General features: G+C 38.4%; 1 protein-coding gene across 15 annotated transcripts in view; it reads left to right on the top strand.

The window, feature by feature from the left end:
- Nucleotides 1-244: 244 nt before the first annotated feature.
- AGTPBP1 (ATP/GTP binding carboxypeptidase 1) overlaps nucleotides 245-15600 on the top strand; it is a 75653-nt gene continuing 60297 nt past the window's right edge. For 12 of the 15 annotated variants that reach the window (XM_082301791.1, XM_082301792.1, XM_082301788.1 and 9 more), the window contains exons 1-3: nucleotides 8816-8863; nucleotides 8971-9102; nucleotides 10133-10203. In XM_082301791.1, coding sequence (XP_082157917.1) covers nucleotides 10172-10203 — 32 coding nt within the window. In that variant the 5' untranslated portion in view covers nucleotides 8816-8863; nucleotides 8971-9102; nucleotides 10133-10171. Of the gene's footprint in view, nucleotides 332-8815; nucleotides 8864-8920; nucleotides 9103-9693; nucleotides 9762-10132; nucleotides 10204-15600 lie in introns of those variants that run through there. The other 3 variants (XM_082301786.1, XM_082301785.1, XM_082301787.1) reach the window with 3 other exon arrangements.

Below are 15600 nucleotides of genomic sequence, written 5' to 3'. Positions count from 1 at the left end.
AGCACGGCGGGGGCGCAGCGCGGAGCCGCCGCCGTCGCCCGGCGCCCCCGCCTGAGGGCCGCGGGGTGAGTGCGGACTCCCCGCCTGCCACGAAGGCGAAGCCCCGCGGGCGGGCATCGCCTTGGGCAGCGCGGAGCGGGCCGCTGCGGGGGCAGGGCCGCGGCCGGGACTGGGGCAGGGCGGGGTTCCGCGGTGCCGGGCCCTTCGGGGCTGTCGGGCGTGTCGCTGCCGGGGACCGGTGGATGCGTGCGGGGCCGCTCGGGCACGGCGAATCTCTGCGGGAGCCGCGCCCTGCGCGCTCCCGCCCGCGGAGATGGTCGCAGGCCCTACGGTAGGAGCGGTGCCTGGTTTGCGGGCCCGGCCGCCATCGGGTCTGCCCGCGGCGCGGGGTGGAGCCGCCGGAGGCACGGAGCCCCGCGCCGGCCGTACGGAGCCCCGCGCCGGCCGCGGGCCGAGCTCATCCCTGCGCTCCGTGCGCGCTCCTCGCTCTGCTGCGCGGCCCTGCAGCGCCAGAGGCTGCGGGTGAGCCCTGGCCCTGCCGGCCCACCAGCGCTGCGGCTTTTTCCCCCCTGCCCCGATGGAGGGGTAACCTACCGTGGGCACTGGGTGGAAAATACGGCGGTTGGGATAACATTTGCCTCATGTGCCATGCGACTTGGCCTGCCCAACGTCTGTTTGACTTAACGCTCCGTGGGTAGGAGTTTGTTAACATTTGGGGTTTGGCTTTTATTTTCTTTTTTTTCTTTCTTTTTCTTTTTTTTTCTTTTTCCTGCCTTCTCTTGCAGTAGTGGAAATCTAGCACAGCAAGTCTTTCTTTGTAGGTATCGGTTCAAATGCTCCACATAGGAGGTCTGAGAAATAGGTTTCACATCGGGGTGGGGTGGTGTTTTTCTTCAGTGTAAACTGTTTTCAGGCACCGAGCTTTGTGAGATGTTTAGAAATCCTCAGCTGGCCGAACTGTTGTGGATACTTAGAGCAGTAAGCTTTCTCTAGTATGTATAGGCAGAAAGTGAATTCCTTTGTACCTGTATAGTGTAAAAAACACAATGAAACTTCCGTATAGCCTTGTGGTGTGAATGTTGATTTTTGTGTATTTGTTTTTCCAGCATTAGGAAATTAGGTCTCCAAAGAGCGTATTCCCATGAATGACGTTCCTTTGAAGAAATACGTGTGTGCACTACCTCTATAGGTTATACTTCATGAAAAGGCTTCTCTGTTTTGCAGGTAGTTTTCAGTGTGTATTTTGTGTAACGCTGGGTGGCTGGATGTTGCTCATGGGATAGCCCCACCTTTTGGTTAATCTTTCATTGATATCATACTTATGACCAAAGAGTTTTTCTGGAAATTATACCTCATGTTGTGTGTTGTGGGTGCAAGTCTGTGTTGAAATATCTTTTTATTTCTTGGGCTGGGCGATGACAAGATAGTCTCCTTTCCTGAGACTTTCCTATTTAATGTCAAGATAATTTTAACACATAATTTCTGATGTTTCAGTTTACTTCTGTGATTATTTTTTGTGCCAGTATAAATTAAGCAAAATACTTTTTTTTTAGTTTCATTTAAAGAAAGATTGTCTTTTTTTTTTTTTGAAAAAGAGTGGAAATTATGTCAAACCGAAGAGTAGTCTTGGTGTGTGAAATGACACCTGATATATGTTGGTGTGAAGCGACACCTGATCTCAAGCTTAACTTTCAGTTCAGGTGTTGGAGGTGGCAGTGCTCATATTTTAGTTTTCATGTTCAAGTAGTTCACAGATTATTTTCCATATTGAAGCTTTTGAGCTTGAAAAATACTCAGTTGTCTTGACAAGATTTTTATTAGTTGTCTTACTGCTGCTGGGAGGAACTTCCCTGAAATTAGGTGTGAGAAGTTACATGTAAAGAGAAAAAGGAGAAGGGCTCTCTGAAGTCCTTTTGACTTACAGAAGGAGTTTTCAATTTCACCTTGTGTTTAGGTTTTAGTTTAGGAAAGACATTCAGCTTGTTACTCAACAGCTTGTCAGCAGTGTGTCTCATGATTAGAAACTTCGCAGTCTTTAACATTCATGGTGATACTCTGCTAGACATAGTTGGGGATCACCTGTTTTTTGGCTCTCGATAGGTTATTTGAAACATCTCCTTGAATTCCATTATCTGTGAGCTGCTTGCTCTTAGGAGATTGCTCCTGTGATATGAATTGCTAATGTCCAAAAGCACAGAGTGCTAATCAAGTTGCACTGACTCTGGAGTATAACTGCAGTAATTGAAGTGGTGAAACTCCTTAAACAACTTAGAGGAGAAGTCAGGTTTCTCGGAGTGAGTGTGAGAGTGCTGAACAAGGCAGCTGCTTGTGTGGATGCTTAGGAGAGATTTGTAGCAGCAGTGTATCTCTGGGTGTGTTTTCAGGCCCTGCCCACTATCCACAGTTTAACTGTCCAATATCCTGTGCTAAGCATCAAGAAGATTATGAACTATCCAGTGTGTGTCCTGGATACATGGATGATTCAGCATGGTTTTCATTTGGAAACGCAGTTAACCGTAGAAAGACTGGAAGTAGGGGGGAGGAGGGAACACCCAAACATCCTTCCTTTTTTTGCAACAGCTGCAGAGGCAACAGCCCTGAAAACGTCACCCTAAAACACTTAGTGTATTATGAAGTACATAAGAGCTTCCTCTACATTCGTTATAAAATTTAAAATTTCTGAGAAACAGGGTGTCCAAGGGTTTGCATACTGGAGGTAGGTAATACTGTTTTAATTGTTCCAAGTGTAATTCATAAACTAAATGGTAAAAATCAAAATTTTGAAAGTGAGAACAATTGCTGAGATTATTATGGGTTGTTATGATTGTGTTTCTGCACACTAATGAGGTTGAAGGGTTTGGAGTATATTTGAGAGATAAATATGCAACATGGAGCCATGTTTTTGGTTCTTTTCTTTTCTTTTCTTTTCTTTTCTTTTCTTTTCTTTTCTTTTCTTTTCTTTTCTTTTCTTTTCTTTTCTTTTCTTTTCTTTTCTTTTCTTTTCTTTTATTTTCTTTTTTCTTTTCTTTTCTTTTCTTTTCTAACCAGGATTGAGGGTTTGCCTTAACTCAGTTAGTGAACTGGGAATGTTAGGTCTTTGAGTTGATTTTTTACAGACTGACCTTAACCATGGGGACAGCGTAACCCAAAGCAGCAATCACTGGGTTAGGTGCTAGAAAGCACCTCTGACATTTACCACTGTATTAAGTTTTTCCAAGAGCTGGCAAAAGTTACTAGTTTTGCAGTTCTTGTTCAGTTCTTGGTAGGGAAATGCTTAGTTTCTGCTATGGTAGTCCTTTTCGTTCTGGCTATTTTTATTGCTTCCTTCTCCCTCCCTGTGCCATTCACCTTACACCTGATGTAAGAGTTACGCCGGCCGGGCAAGAAGTAGCTGACTTTTGCAGTATTTCTGTCAGCTTAAATCACTTAAGCTTTGAAAGTGATACTATGTGACCCTGATGACAGCAAGTTTGTCATATCTTGAAGTAACCCTATGCTTGCAATGCCAGTAACTTTCTAGGAGCTTATTTTCAGGCAAGAAATAAAGTACTGCTGTTCTGTTTTGCTCCTTTCCCTGGCAAATGCTTTTCTTGCTTGCTTGCTTAGCTTTCTTTTTTTTGGCTTTGTTTTTACAGTCAAGTGGATTGGTGGTAATGGCTGCATGACATAGTTGACAACCTGCTGTAAAGGACTTTGGTGCTTCAGTCTTCTGTGAAGCTTTATATATGTCATTTTGAATGTCTGATTATATGCTGCGATTTATCTAGTCACGTCAAAAAGTTGTCCCTTTGCTATAATGCAGCAATGGGTAAGCTATCAGCTGACTTCTTTTGTTCCCTACTGTAAATATTTATAGCAAATGGCATGAGGGAAAGGCAGTAACTGATTTTCAGAAGTATTTTTTCTTTGACTAGTGAAGGTTTTTAGCCTTTTCATTTTGTTTTAGGTTTACAAATTAGACTGTCTTCCACCAAAAACTTCAGATAATTTTTTTCTGCTTGAAGGAGTTGGATAGTCATTAGATAAGGGATTATTTTCTGCCATTTCCACATAAAATCTTAAAATTATATCTGGAAGAAAAGTATCTCTAGTTTTTCTACTATCTTGAGCAAACCTTTTCACATGGAATAAATACTTCTAAGGTAGTTTTAGGTATATTACAGTATTTTGATGGCACTAAAAGCTTTTTGTGCTGCTGCATTTTAAGATCTTAGGAATAGATAACTGTTCTGTGTGCACTCAATGTCATTCCATCCTATTTTACAATTCAATTAAAAAACCAGCTGGTCCTGGTAATTGACTCTCTGGGCTATTGACTAGGACTTAAATTCGTATTAAACGTCTACAAAGTAAGATTCAGTATGGAGTGGGAAGTCTTTGTTTTTGTTTTCCAATGCTTGTAAAGGTTCAGAAACTGGGCTAGCAATAGTCAACTTCAGGAAACAAATTCTCACTACCACATTAGTTATAATTCTTTATGTATATGGTTTTGTTTACTGGATTGTGATTGGGTACAATGTAGTGTTTGCCAACTTGAAATTTAACTGTGAAGCTTGAAGGATTTCCCCAGATTTTTAGGATGGTTTATAGGTAACCAAAACTTTTATGGAGTGTTCTGTGGATTGAGCTTTCAGGATATAAAGCAGTTTGTACAAATAACTCTGACATCTCTAAACAGCTTGTGAGATTTTTTTTACCTAACATTAGGTCTCATGTTTTTATTAAGGAAATTGTTCACATGCAATAACTTTGCTAGTTTGTGTGGCTCTAAAATAGAACTGCATTCTTGAAAAAAAAACCAAAAAGCAGCCCACAAGCAACCATTTTTTTCAAAAAGATAGTTGTATAAGTTGTGACTTGAGACACTGAACTGGAAAACTATATGTTAGGTATGAAAGATTAAAGAATTAAATAGCCAGAGGAGCTACCTATGGTATAATTGCTGAGACTTTTGCAAGTGGACAGTCCTCCTTATGATGCAAGAGGATGAGATGGGGGAGATTGCACCACTGTATTAATAGCAGTGGCCTGTTCTTACTGCTGTCAAAGGGAGGGGATTCTGCTGTCCTGGTGAGTAATTCTTTTGTGTAGTGTTAAGTAACATACTGCTCATTTCTGTATGGTGTGTGCTATTTGTGTGGTTTTGCCGTATTTAGAATGCTGGTTATCACAGTGTTTACCTGCTTTCTAAAAGTTCTTTGGGTAGGTTGCTTTTGGTACAGAGACCATGACTCTTGCTGCCACATGTTGCTGGTTATCCTAAATTTTTGACACAGAGCTTATTCCTACAAGTGTAAATTCACTTAGGTATAGTCTGTTCTAGCAAACAATTTACTTCTATGTTTAAGAATGTAAACCACAAGTGGTATGTTGGAATTAAGATTGCCTAGAGGACAAAGAATGAAGAAGTATTTTTATCTGGTTTTGTTTAAATGGACTTGCAAGCACTTTGAAAAAGAATATTTTGACCTATGAACAGCTTCTGAGGCTTTGGGATGTATGAAATGAGATACTATGAAAGGTGCATTTGTGTGTAATTTAATCTGCACCAAACTGGGGGAACTCACATGTACTTCTGTGAGAGGTAAAGTGCTTTTGGAAGCATACCCCAGAATGCAATCACCTTCAGGGTTTCAGTGTAGATTTTTTTTATGCCTAGCGTTTGTGACCTTTTTAATAATTACATGTTTTCTCAGTTCGTACCTATGGTTTCTCTATTTAATTTTTAGGTTTTTTGCATTTTGACACTATTCTGTCACCTGGGATTTTGTATTCCTTTCCTTTTTTGCATACTAATTTGCCTTTTTTTTGGTACTGTACCAATTAACAAAGATTTAGCTCAGCTACTTGCTTGCACTCTCTGATAAATGAGTACACATCAAAATAATGACTTATTGGCTGCAGACTTGCTCATAGTTACTTTTTTTCACCTTTCAAATCAATAGCTCCATAATAATCAAAAGTGAAGTCCGAGCTCTGGCTTTAAAAATATTTTGGGATGCACTGAGCTTTGGATACAAAGCAAAACACGGAAATATATATCTATAAAAATATGTATATGTATGTATGTATGTATAGATGAACAATCTTACAGGTTTTGCAGAGCTATTGTGGTCAATAAACATAAAAAACTTAAATTTTGATTTTTCTCTTGATAAGTATAGCTTGATATGTGGTTTTAGCAACTCATCTATTTATGAAAATAAGATACCATGTTTTAATAAATACTGAACAGACTCAAAAACATGCCTTTCTATATAACAGCTTTTATTTTCCAGAAACTTATTTTCTTAAGGAATAAGAAAATAGAATATACTGCAAGTAGAACAGATGCAGTTGTATTGATAAACTTTGTATATCCACATGTGGTTTTGATTTTTCTGATTTCACTTGGAGAGAACTGTGTTTTTTGAAATGTAGTTAAAGTACTTTGCAGGAAAATCCTAGTATTAGTTATGGAAAATTTCAGACATCTCTGGCTCTTCAAAGTAGTCTATTTTCTGGTTGTGGGTTTTGGGTTTTTTTTTGTTGTTGTTGTAGGGTTTTTGTGGTTTTTTTAATTATTTGTTTGGTTTTCTTGTGTGTGGTAGTTTGGTCTTGCTGGTTTTTTGGGGGTTGAGAGGTTTTTAAGTAAAGAAAATGCAAAGATACTTAAAATTTTCTTAAAATTACATTTATCCTTCCAAGGCAGCCATGTTTTGTGTTAAAGTATTTTGGTCAGTTGAACATGTGAATTCTGTTTATGTAAACTGAGAATTTCCTTCAGCTTCAGTAACAGAGAGATTATCCTTGTTTTCTGTAAGAGAAAGTTTTAATAGCAGGATTTTAGCATGAAAACTCTCCATGGTTTTGAGAGTTAAGAGTTTCTGCCAGTTTCAGTGAGGAAGAAAAAACTAACATGAAAGTAGAGGTGCTGTTGCTTAAAATAAATTTTTGAGCCTCAGGTGTGACATTATTGTGTGTTTAAGTTATGAGAATTTCTTTCAAGTATGATGTTATCAAAATGACAACAGAAGTGCTCAGCACTAATGTGTTGTAATGGTGACTGTGCTTTTTCTTCCTAGTGTCTAGCCTAAGCCTTCCTCCTTTCAGTTTAAAGCAATTGTGTTGCTTCTTGTCCCATCACTACACGCCGTTGTAAAAAGTCCCTCTCCAGCCTTCTTGTAGGCCCTCTCTAGTGCTGGGAGGCTGCTCTAAGGTCTCCCCAGAGCCTTCTCTTCTCAGGGGTGAACAGTCCCAACTCTTTCAGCATTCCTCTGTGTAGGAGAATTGTTCCATCACTCCAGTCATTTTTATTGCCCTGTTCTGGACTCGCTTCAGCGAGTCCACATCCTTCTTACATTGGGACCCCAGAACTTGTGTCAGTAAAATCTCCTCTGAAGCCTGTTACAATGTCTCACCAGAATTATTGCTGCCTTGCAGAGGCTGAGCATCTTGGTATTCTTTTACTATGTATATATATATAACTTAGTATTCAGGAGGATGGAGTTCATACGAGTCCTCTGTAGGCACTCCCAGCCATGCCTAATAGACTCATCTGAATAGGAAGTCTGAATGAAACAGCGTTAAGTTCATTTCTTTAGCCATTGTTCTGAGCAAAAGAAAATTGCTTTGTGATGATCCTTGCCATTTGTTAGAGTAGTTTTGTGGTTAGAGTATTTATCCAAGAACCAGGAGTTCCATGGGTTCCATGTGATTCTTACATTTCGGCAAATGCCAAAATTTCATATGAAAGGGAAATACTGGAAGGGGTATCCTCTTCCCTTTGCACGAACTTTGTCAGTAAGTGTGAAATTTATATGGTATTGAAAAGCTGGATCCACAGAGAAGGTGGCTCAGTGGCTCAGTGACAAAGAATTCACCTAGGAGTGAGGTAAATGTGCTTTTCTGAAGAGAAAGGAAAATGTGAAAATAACATGTAACTTCATGCAGGCCTTTTAATTTATTGTACTGTTGATAGCATTATGACAACATTTATTACAGTGCAGCTTTCTGATCCTGTGAAGACTGCCTTTTTCCCCTGTTTAGATGGGAGGATGGATAACATTTCTCAGGCAAGGTGAAAAGGCAGAGGGAGATTGCAGAGAATCCAGCTTTTATTGACTTGGAGTTTTACTTAGTCAACACTTCTTGCTCTCCTCTGCTTCCCTCCAACTTGAGGTGCTTTCATTTAGTTGTTGTTGGTCCTTTACAAGTAGAACTTACGTTAATTTTAAGTCTGCTCTGCTACCACTGGAAGGCAAGTGGCATTGTTTAAAATGTGTAAATTCATTCACCTTTGCCTTTAGCTTTCTATCAAGTGTTTACTCTACTATTTTCTATATAATAATATTCTATATTACTATACTATTGAAAGTTTTAAATTATTTTGGAAGTTGTATTTTTGCGTTGCCTACTAAAATGTTAAAGAGAATTTTTTTTTACTTTAATATGCATAGATGTTCCACCACAACCCTCTGGATAGCTGCTGTGTGCATTTCTCTTTTCCTTTTTTCCCTGATTCTTCTCATTGGTTGTTGGTTTTGTTGGGGTTTTTTTTGGTTGTTTTTGGTGGTTTTTTTTTTCTTTTGTTCTTGTGCTTTTTCTTTTTTACTTGACTTTTCCTCTTGACCTGGAGCATCAGTGAGCACTTCAGTGCTTACTGAAATGCTTTGTGGTGAATTTAGACAAACAAAGACCTTGCAGTCTCAGGATGGTTCAGCTCAGTAGCTGGCTCCACTTGTACAGCGGTTCAGTACACAATAATATGTAGACACTATTGGCACTGGCAGACTGTTCATCATCTGTGTGACAGCAGGTCATACTTTTGCTGCAAGCAAAACAGCACTTGGCTACTTGAATCCAAGGGTCTGATTTCCACCCAGTAAGACCTGCAACCTGGCTGGAATAATCCAGACTTTATAATTCATTAAATTGTCAGTAATGTGGTGAACACAGCTCTTCTCTTGTAACTATTTATTTTCTTTAAAGGATTTCAAGATTGTTTACACTTGAAGGGTACTTGGACAAACCTGGGACACCTGTTAACTTGAGTCAAGCTGGAATTCTTGTGAAAAGTTAAACAGTTTCTTCCTGGCTGCTGGGACAAGAGTCTGCTTTCAGGTAAATCTGGAAATAAGCTTGCTTCATACTTCATCTGCTTTAGACTTTTAGCAGTTGTGGAGTTGAATTTACCAGTAATAAAAACCTGATTATTTTTACATGCTGAACAGTAAGGATTTTTGAGAGGTTTTACACATTTCTTTGGGAAGAAGGGGATGGTGAGCAGCTGTGTGTGTGTAGTTGGCTGAATTTCTTGCCTGCATTTTGCAAGAGAAGGGGTGCTTTATCTTACTCATTCTCAGCACCCATATCTTTGAACATCCATTTTCCCCTTTTCTTTGTCTTCTACCTTTATACTAGCCATTGTGCTCTTGGAGGACAGGTTTTTTCACAGTGGGAGTATTTGTTTGTCATTCATAGTAGATCTCAGATGGAAGTACTGGTGTTCAGTTAATGGTCCTGTAGACTGCAACCTTAATTGCTTGGAGGCACCATTTGAGGAAGCCGTGTGCCCTGAGGACACTATGTCCTTAAATGGATAGGAAAATTGAGTCCTTGGCACGATATGGTTTCTGTCCAAGGAATGTATTCAGGTCTTGCTTAAATAAGAACACCAAATACTCCATGTTTCTCTCTGTGCCTCTAGTCTTAGTTATTCTGTAGATACATAAAATGGCAGTCAGAAATCAGTATGTTGTGGCATCTCACAGTATTGTCAAGTAGGTTTAAAAAGTGTATTTACTGGCTTCAGCAAAAGCTTTACTTGATATAATTCTGTAATTGACAGGAAAATAATGTCTAGTAAACGACTTACAGAAGTTTCTATTTTATTGTAATAGGACTTTCTGAACTTTGGTAGGCTTGAATTATAATTCAGAATCATACTCCATACTTAGAATGCAATAGTTTATTTTAAAAGCTGGATCAAATAATGTGAAGGGAGAAGAGCTTGTGACAGTGTGGAGAAATGCAATCAGTGTGAATTAACTTATTTAGCATTTTGAGTGCAGGGACATTCAGTATGGTGGCAGCCTTTAATCTTTAAAGAACAAAAGATGTTGATAATATGCAGTTGTTTAATATCTTACAGGTTATCAGAGATGGTGATTTGAAGAATCATATTTCCGATATGAACAAAGTAAAAACATCATCTGAAAAAAGGTAAATTTAAAACTGTAGTCACCTCTTAACATCAAGCTATTCGAGATTTGTGAAAAAACAGTCTTTCTCTTAGTAAGAAGATAAGTAAAATGGGTCTCTAGTATGGATATGTAAGTTGATGTCCTGAAAAATCAACGGAGTCAGTACTGATCAGCACAAAGTAACTTCAAATTTAATAAATAACTTTTTAAATCTAAGTTTTTAGTTAGTGTTGGGCATGTTCATATATAAAGTACCTATTAAATGTAATTGAAAATTTAATTAATTTAATGATTTTATGCACATATTAGCAAACCACAAAATTATTTCTAATGAGGGAATTAAAGAAGCAATTTATGATGCTGTGTAAGAAGCCATGAATTTGTCATAAGATGTGTGTCATTCTGCAACAATCCTCCAATCCAACACATAGCTAGGACAAACCAGAGTAGTATGCAGAAGATGTCAGGTTGAAAAGTTGTGTTTGTTATTTTCGTGTGAACTTGTTTCAGCAAGCATTTGAGAAATTTGTGAAATTATCTGTGGAAGGCCGTTAAGCATCAGGCAGCTAGTTAAAGGCTTGCAATCTTACTTTTTTCTTAAGGTAACACAGATTAAACCAGCTTGTTAAATCAAACCATCTAATCAGATTTTAAAAAGTAAAGCAAAGTTGGCAGTTTTGGCTTCAGTCTTAGTTTTCTGAAGTACCAGTTATTTTCTATGTGAGTGGGTGAATTTTTGTGAAGAATTTGCTCTACTGTGAATTATGTCTCTATCTTGGGATCTATTTAAAATGCAAATTTAAATTCTTGTATGTGGAATCATCCTTACTTTTGCTGACTTGGGGTGGAACAACTGGGTATCAGACTGGTTGGTCCTGTTTTCGTGAGGGGTAGATAAAAAGAAATGGTAAAAGTCTCTTATGTTTTGTTCTTGTGGTAGATTAGTCCCTTAGGCATTATGATAAGCAAAGCAAGCTCTCTGTCAGCAATGAGTGTTCTTGAAAATACTGCAAATTATAATGCATAAAATATGCTATCACAAAGAATATTAGATGTTTGCAGATTGGCTACTTAAGTGCCATTTATTCTTCTTTACTTACAGAGACAAAATGAAAGTTTCCATCCCTGCAATTCAAAACAGTTGTTCCCTAAGTCATGAATAAGTTATGGTGACTCTGTGTACAGAGACAGCTGTGAACTAATCAGAAGTATCAGCTCTCTAATGATTACTTGCTAACTGTGGAAGTGGTTGAGAAAAAAAAGATAGTTTGAAATTATTTGCATTGGAATAAAATCAGAACAAGCTCATGAGAAGCCTGCCTGTTTTAAAATAGGGTTTAAAGGCTCACTGCACCGTGCCAAAATACAGATATATTTACTGTGGGGGAAGAAGGAACTCCCTTATACATCAGTGTGCTGGCTGACTGCAAACAGCAGTTTCAGAGGAAGTAGGTACCATTGAGAAACTGATGACATCCTTCATTTGACTATTCTATTTTGTAAGGCTTCTTGCAAGGTGAATACCCAAAACCCATTCCAAGATAATTGAATTTTTGTGAGCAGCCATGGCTTAGAGTTTTCTTTCTCATTTTGAGTAGAGACATAGCAAGCTATGAAGATGTGTTTTTAGCCTTTGTGTTGTAAAAGTGGCATATAGTGAGTAATGGAGGATTGTGAATCTTGCACTTCTTCATGATCAGAGTTTGAATGCTTAAATCTTTTGGGAATGAAAGAAATGTCCATGTAGTGAGGATTAATTATTTGAAAAGATGTTTTCTTGTTGAGGAAGTTCTCTTCCAAATGTGAAGCCCTGAAGTCCTCTGTTCCTTGCTGTCTGGGGCATGCTTCCGTATTTATTATCTACTTCTAGCTTTCCTGACCAGAAAAGGAGGAAAGCCACAAAGCTCTCTGGTTAGTTGAGTCATGTTGTAAGTTTTGGCAACAGTTGAGATACGGACATGGGTGTTCAATGCTTCCTTTTTGCAAGCAAAGTGGTGATGTGGGGGGCATTTTGAACTGTAGCACTTGAATGTGGGATGAAGAGGGAGCTTCCTGCTTGTGGTGACATGAACTGTACTGGATCAAGTAAACCTGGTAACCTTCACCTCAAGATGCTTAAAGAAAGTGTAAATCTATCCCAGAATAATAATTATTGGTTATCTTTGGACAGAGTAGAGCACTGACTGGATACCAGATCAGTGATAGTTGATGACTGTCAGAAGGAAATGGTGCGCAGTTTATTTCTGGATGTGCTCTATCTGTTTCTGGTTACAGCTAATGGTGGGAAATATTCTGGTTTTTCACTAATGATCTATAAGAGAAGAAAGTTACTGTTAAAATTACAGACAATTTTAAGCTGGAAAGATCTTCAGAAGTACTGAAGGACCAAATTATTTCAAAATACTCTTGTGAAATGCAGAAAACGGTTAACAGTATTTGAATATGTGCAAGATATTGTGCTTAGAGGGATACGTCACTGGAACGGATAAGGGTCAGTTGCATTTGTAGCAAGAAGTGCCAGAAATGTCAAGATCAAGCTTCTGGATGAAAGCCTTTCAATTGAAGGGAGACAAAGTGTTAGAGTGAGATTGCCTTTGGTTACTGAATCATTTTTGAAGGTCGTCAAGGACTGATTTGGCATATATGTGTCATGAGGAACAACTCTGGTGTTTATCCAGATCTGAAGAGAATAGTTTTTATGGTGTTAGGAAGTTTCTCCTTGGTGCTCTTTAGTCATGTTTTTTAGTAAAGATAATAGAAACTCTATGTACCCCTCAGTTACAGAGCGCTCTTGTGAGAAGGCTTTAGAATGGATGGGGTGAAAAATGTTAGTCCTAGTAACAAGAAGATCTTGTGGGAAAAGTAGTCTCGTACTCTCTGTTGCCCTCCAGCATCAGTGACAAGCTCAGGCACTCACTGCAGCTGGAGACCTGGACAGCTGCATGTCGGTGTGTGAAGTCAGTCTGAATCATCTCATTCCTTCTGACAATGGCTTTTGACTGAGTAGAAACCATAGTTAGCCCATAGTTCGATGGGTGATGACTCAAATTTATATTATATCCAGTCAGAATTCTTGGGAGTGGCCTGCATTGCATTTGTACCAGTTTGACCCCAGGTTTCCCTTAGCAAAGTCTCAGATGTCTCATTCTCCAAACCGATTTATTCATGGTGCAGTAACACAGAAACAGCTTGAGCTGGTGTCTCTGAGGAGTGACCACCAGCAAAGGAACCCCTGGGCTTTTAAGCCTTCCCAGTCCAAGCATGGGAAAGTCTTAGCTCTTCCTCCTGACTCTTCAGCTCCTGCTGTGTCTCTGTGTCTGGTAACCATGAAAGTCTGGCCACAGTCTTCAGAGTATTCATTTGAGGTTCTGCAACATCAGCAGCTTGAGAGAAAACATGCCTCTGACAGAACAGAGTTAATTCTGTCTGTTTCTCCTTGTGGGATTTAAAATGCTGAATTCTGTGGTGCTGCTCTGTTTTGGAGAAATGTCTTCTAGATTTGGATGCTGAGTGGTTCATTGGTCAAAACATACATGTTTGCATTACAAATATGTGAGAATCTCATTACAACTTGGGCTTGCATTTTGTTCTGAGGTCAAATGGGTGGTCACAGCAGTATTACTGACACTGCTCCTTTATGTCTGGCTGGCTGCCGTAATTCCTGTCCTATGGTCTTTTTGCTATACGGTGCAGGCATTGAAAACTGTCAAAAAGTTCTATAACCACTATGTATATTAGTGTAGAATATTGGTAAATAAGACTATAATTCTTGTTTTAAGAAGAAAGCTCAGCCATAACTAAGAGGAAATCAAGACTTTAATTTGTATTTCAGCATTGGCTGGTGTTAATTTTCAAGGATGCTTTATTATGTATGCTGAAGACATGAATTGTAGTTAGCTGTATTTATGTTGGAAGACTTTATATAAGATGAATATCTTTCTAAAGATATTTTTGCTGTAATAAGCACTTATTGCTGTTGATAGAAGCTCTCTGCCCAGGAGGAGATTATAACAATAAATCTTAAAACTTAAGTTGTTACACCACCCAGTACTGAGAATGACTTACCCTACCTAAACCTTTTCAAGCTTTTATTAACTATGGAGAAATTATGTTAGGTGCCAGTTTCTTTTACATGGTAAATTGCTTCCATGTGTCAGTGTTTCTTGAATTTTCCAGGATGCAGCCATCAAAAATCAGGTTTGCTCTGACATTTTAATGCCTATAAATGAGTTTTATCTTTGCAAAAACTTTTTTAAAAAAACTTGTCGTTATTATTCCTGAGCATCAGCTTTGCTTTCTTGAGTTGTTTTCAGCTTTCAAACTACATTAATTTCATTGTGAGACCAATGATATACCACAGTGGAAGTGATATGCACACACACAAGTTGAAGCAGCAGTTCTGTTACACATTGGCTTATATGTGGGTTGGCTGGACTCTTACTTGTTTTGGTTGTGGAACTGGTGAAGATATAATCCTATATAAATTGGTCAATTTGTGTATTGGATCAACATAGCTCATGGATTTCATTACAATCTTGGGTTAATTTTGGATCATTTAAAGTTCAGTGGATAGACAGAGAAGGAGAAATAAGCAAAACAAAGCTTATGCAAATAATAATGGGATCATACTATTCCACCTGGTGTTGGATGATGAGAAAGGATTGGAGTGATTATGCTTTACTTATGCAAGGAAATTAATATTTCAGCACCCAAGACAAATTTAATTTAGATTAAAAAAAGTACTTTGAGATCAAAGTCTAGCAAATAGCTGAGAAGGTGATATGCTTACTTCACTGTATAAAATGACTTACATTTAAGAGCTATAATTAATATAGCCATTTCTTATTCCTGTTGGTATCAGCTTGTAAGTATCAGCTGTAATCTGAAATTGATTTTTGGCTCTGCTTCTCATTTAGATGTCAGTGTGGAAAAGTGAGAGTGACGGAAGCAGCTTCTTGTGCAGCTCTTACATCAGTTTGCTTTCTTGGCAGTATAACTTTTGCCCTCAGCTACCTTTTTCCCTTGATTTTAATGTTTTAGCCGAGTTAGCTGTAAATGTGAAACCTTTACACATAAGTAAGATATAAATCAAGGAGTAATAATTTCTTATTGTTATAAACAAAACTGACTATATTTATAAAACTAGTGTTGTAGACTTTAGTTTTATTATAGATAGAGCAATGTGTGTGTAAAATGAATTATGGGTGATTATTGTAGGACTCTAATGTTAGGAATGAAAACCCAAGGTAGTTAATTCACAGAAGTCACAATTTCTTGTAGCTAATTGCATGACTACAATTAAAATGTTTTAATTGTAAAAAAAAAAAAAAAATTAACATCTGTTTAAAAATTACTGTCATGTGGGAATGTGAATCTCAAAACTATTCTGAATAATTGTTATGATCTAAAGTAGAGA

The sequence above is a fragment of the Coloeus monedula genome (genome assembly GCF_965178545.1).
Source record: "Coloeus monedula genome assembly, chromosome: Z".
Classification (NCBI taxonomy): domain Eukaryota; kingdom Metazoa; phylum Chordata; class Aves; order Passeriformes; family Corvidae; genus Coloeus; species Coloeus monedula.
This window is presented reverse-complemented; position numbering and strand designations above follow the sequence as displayed.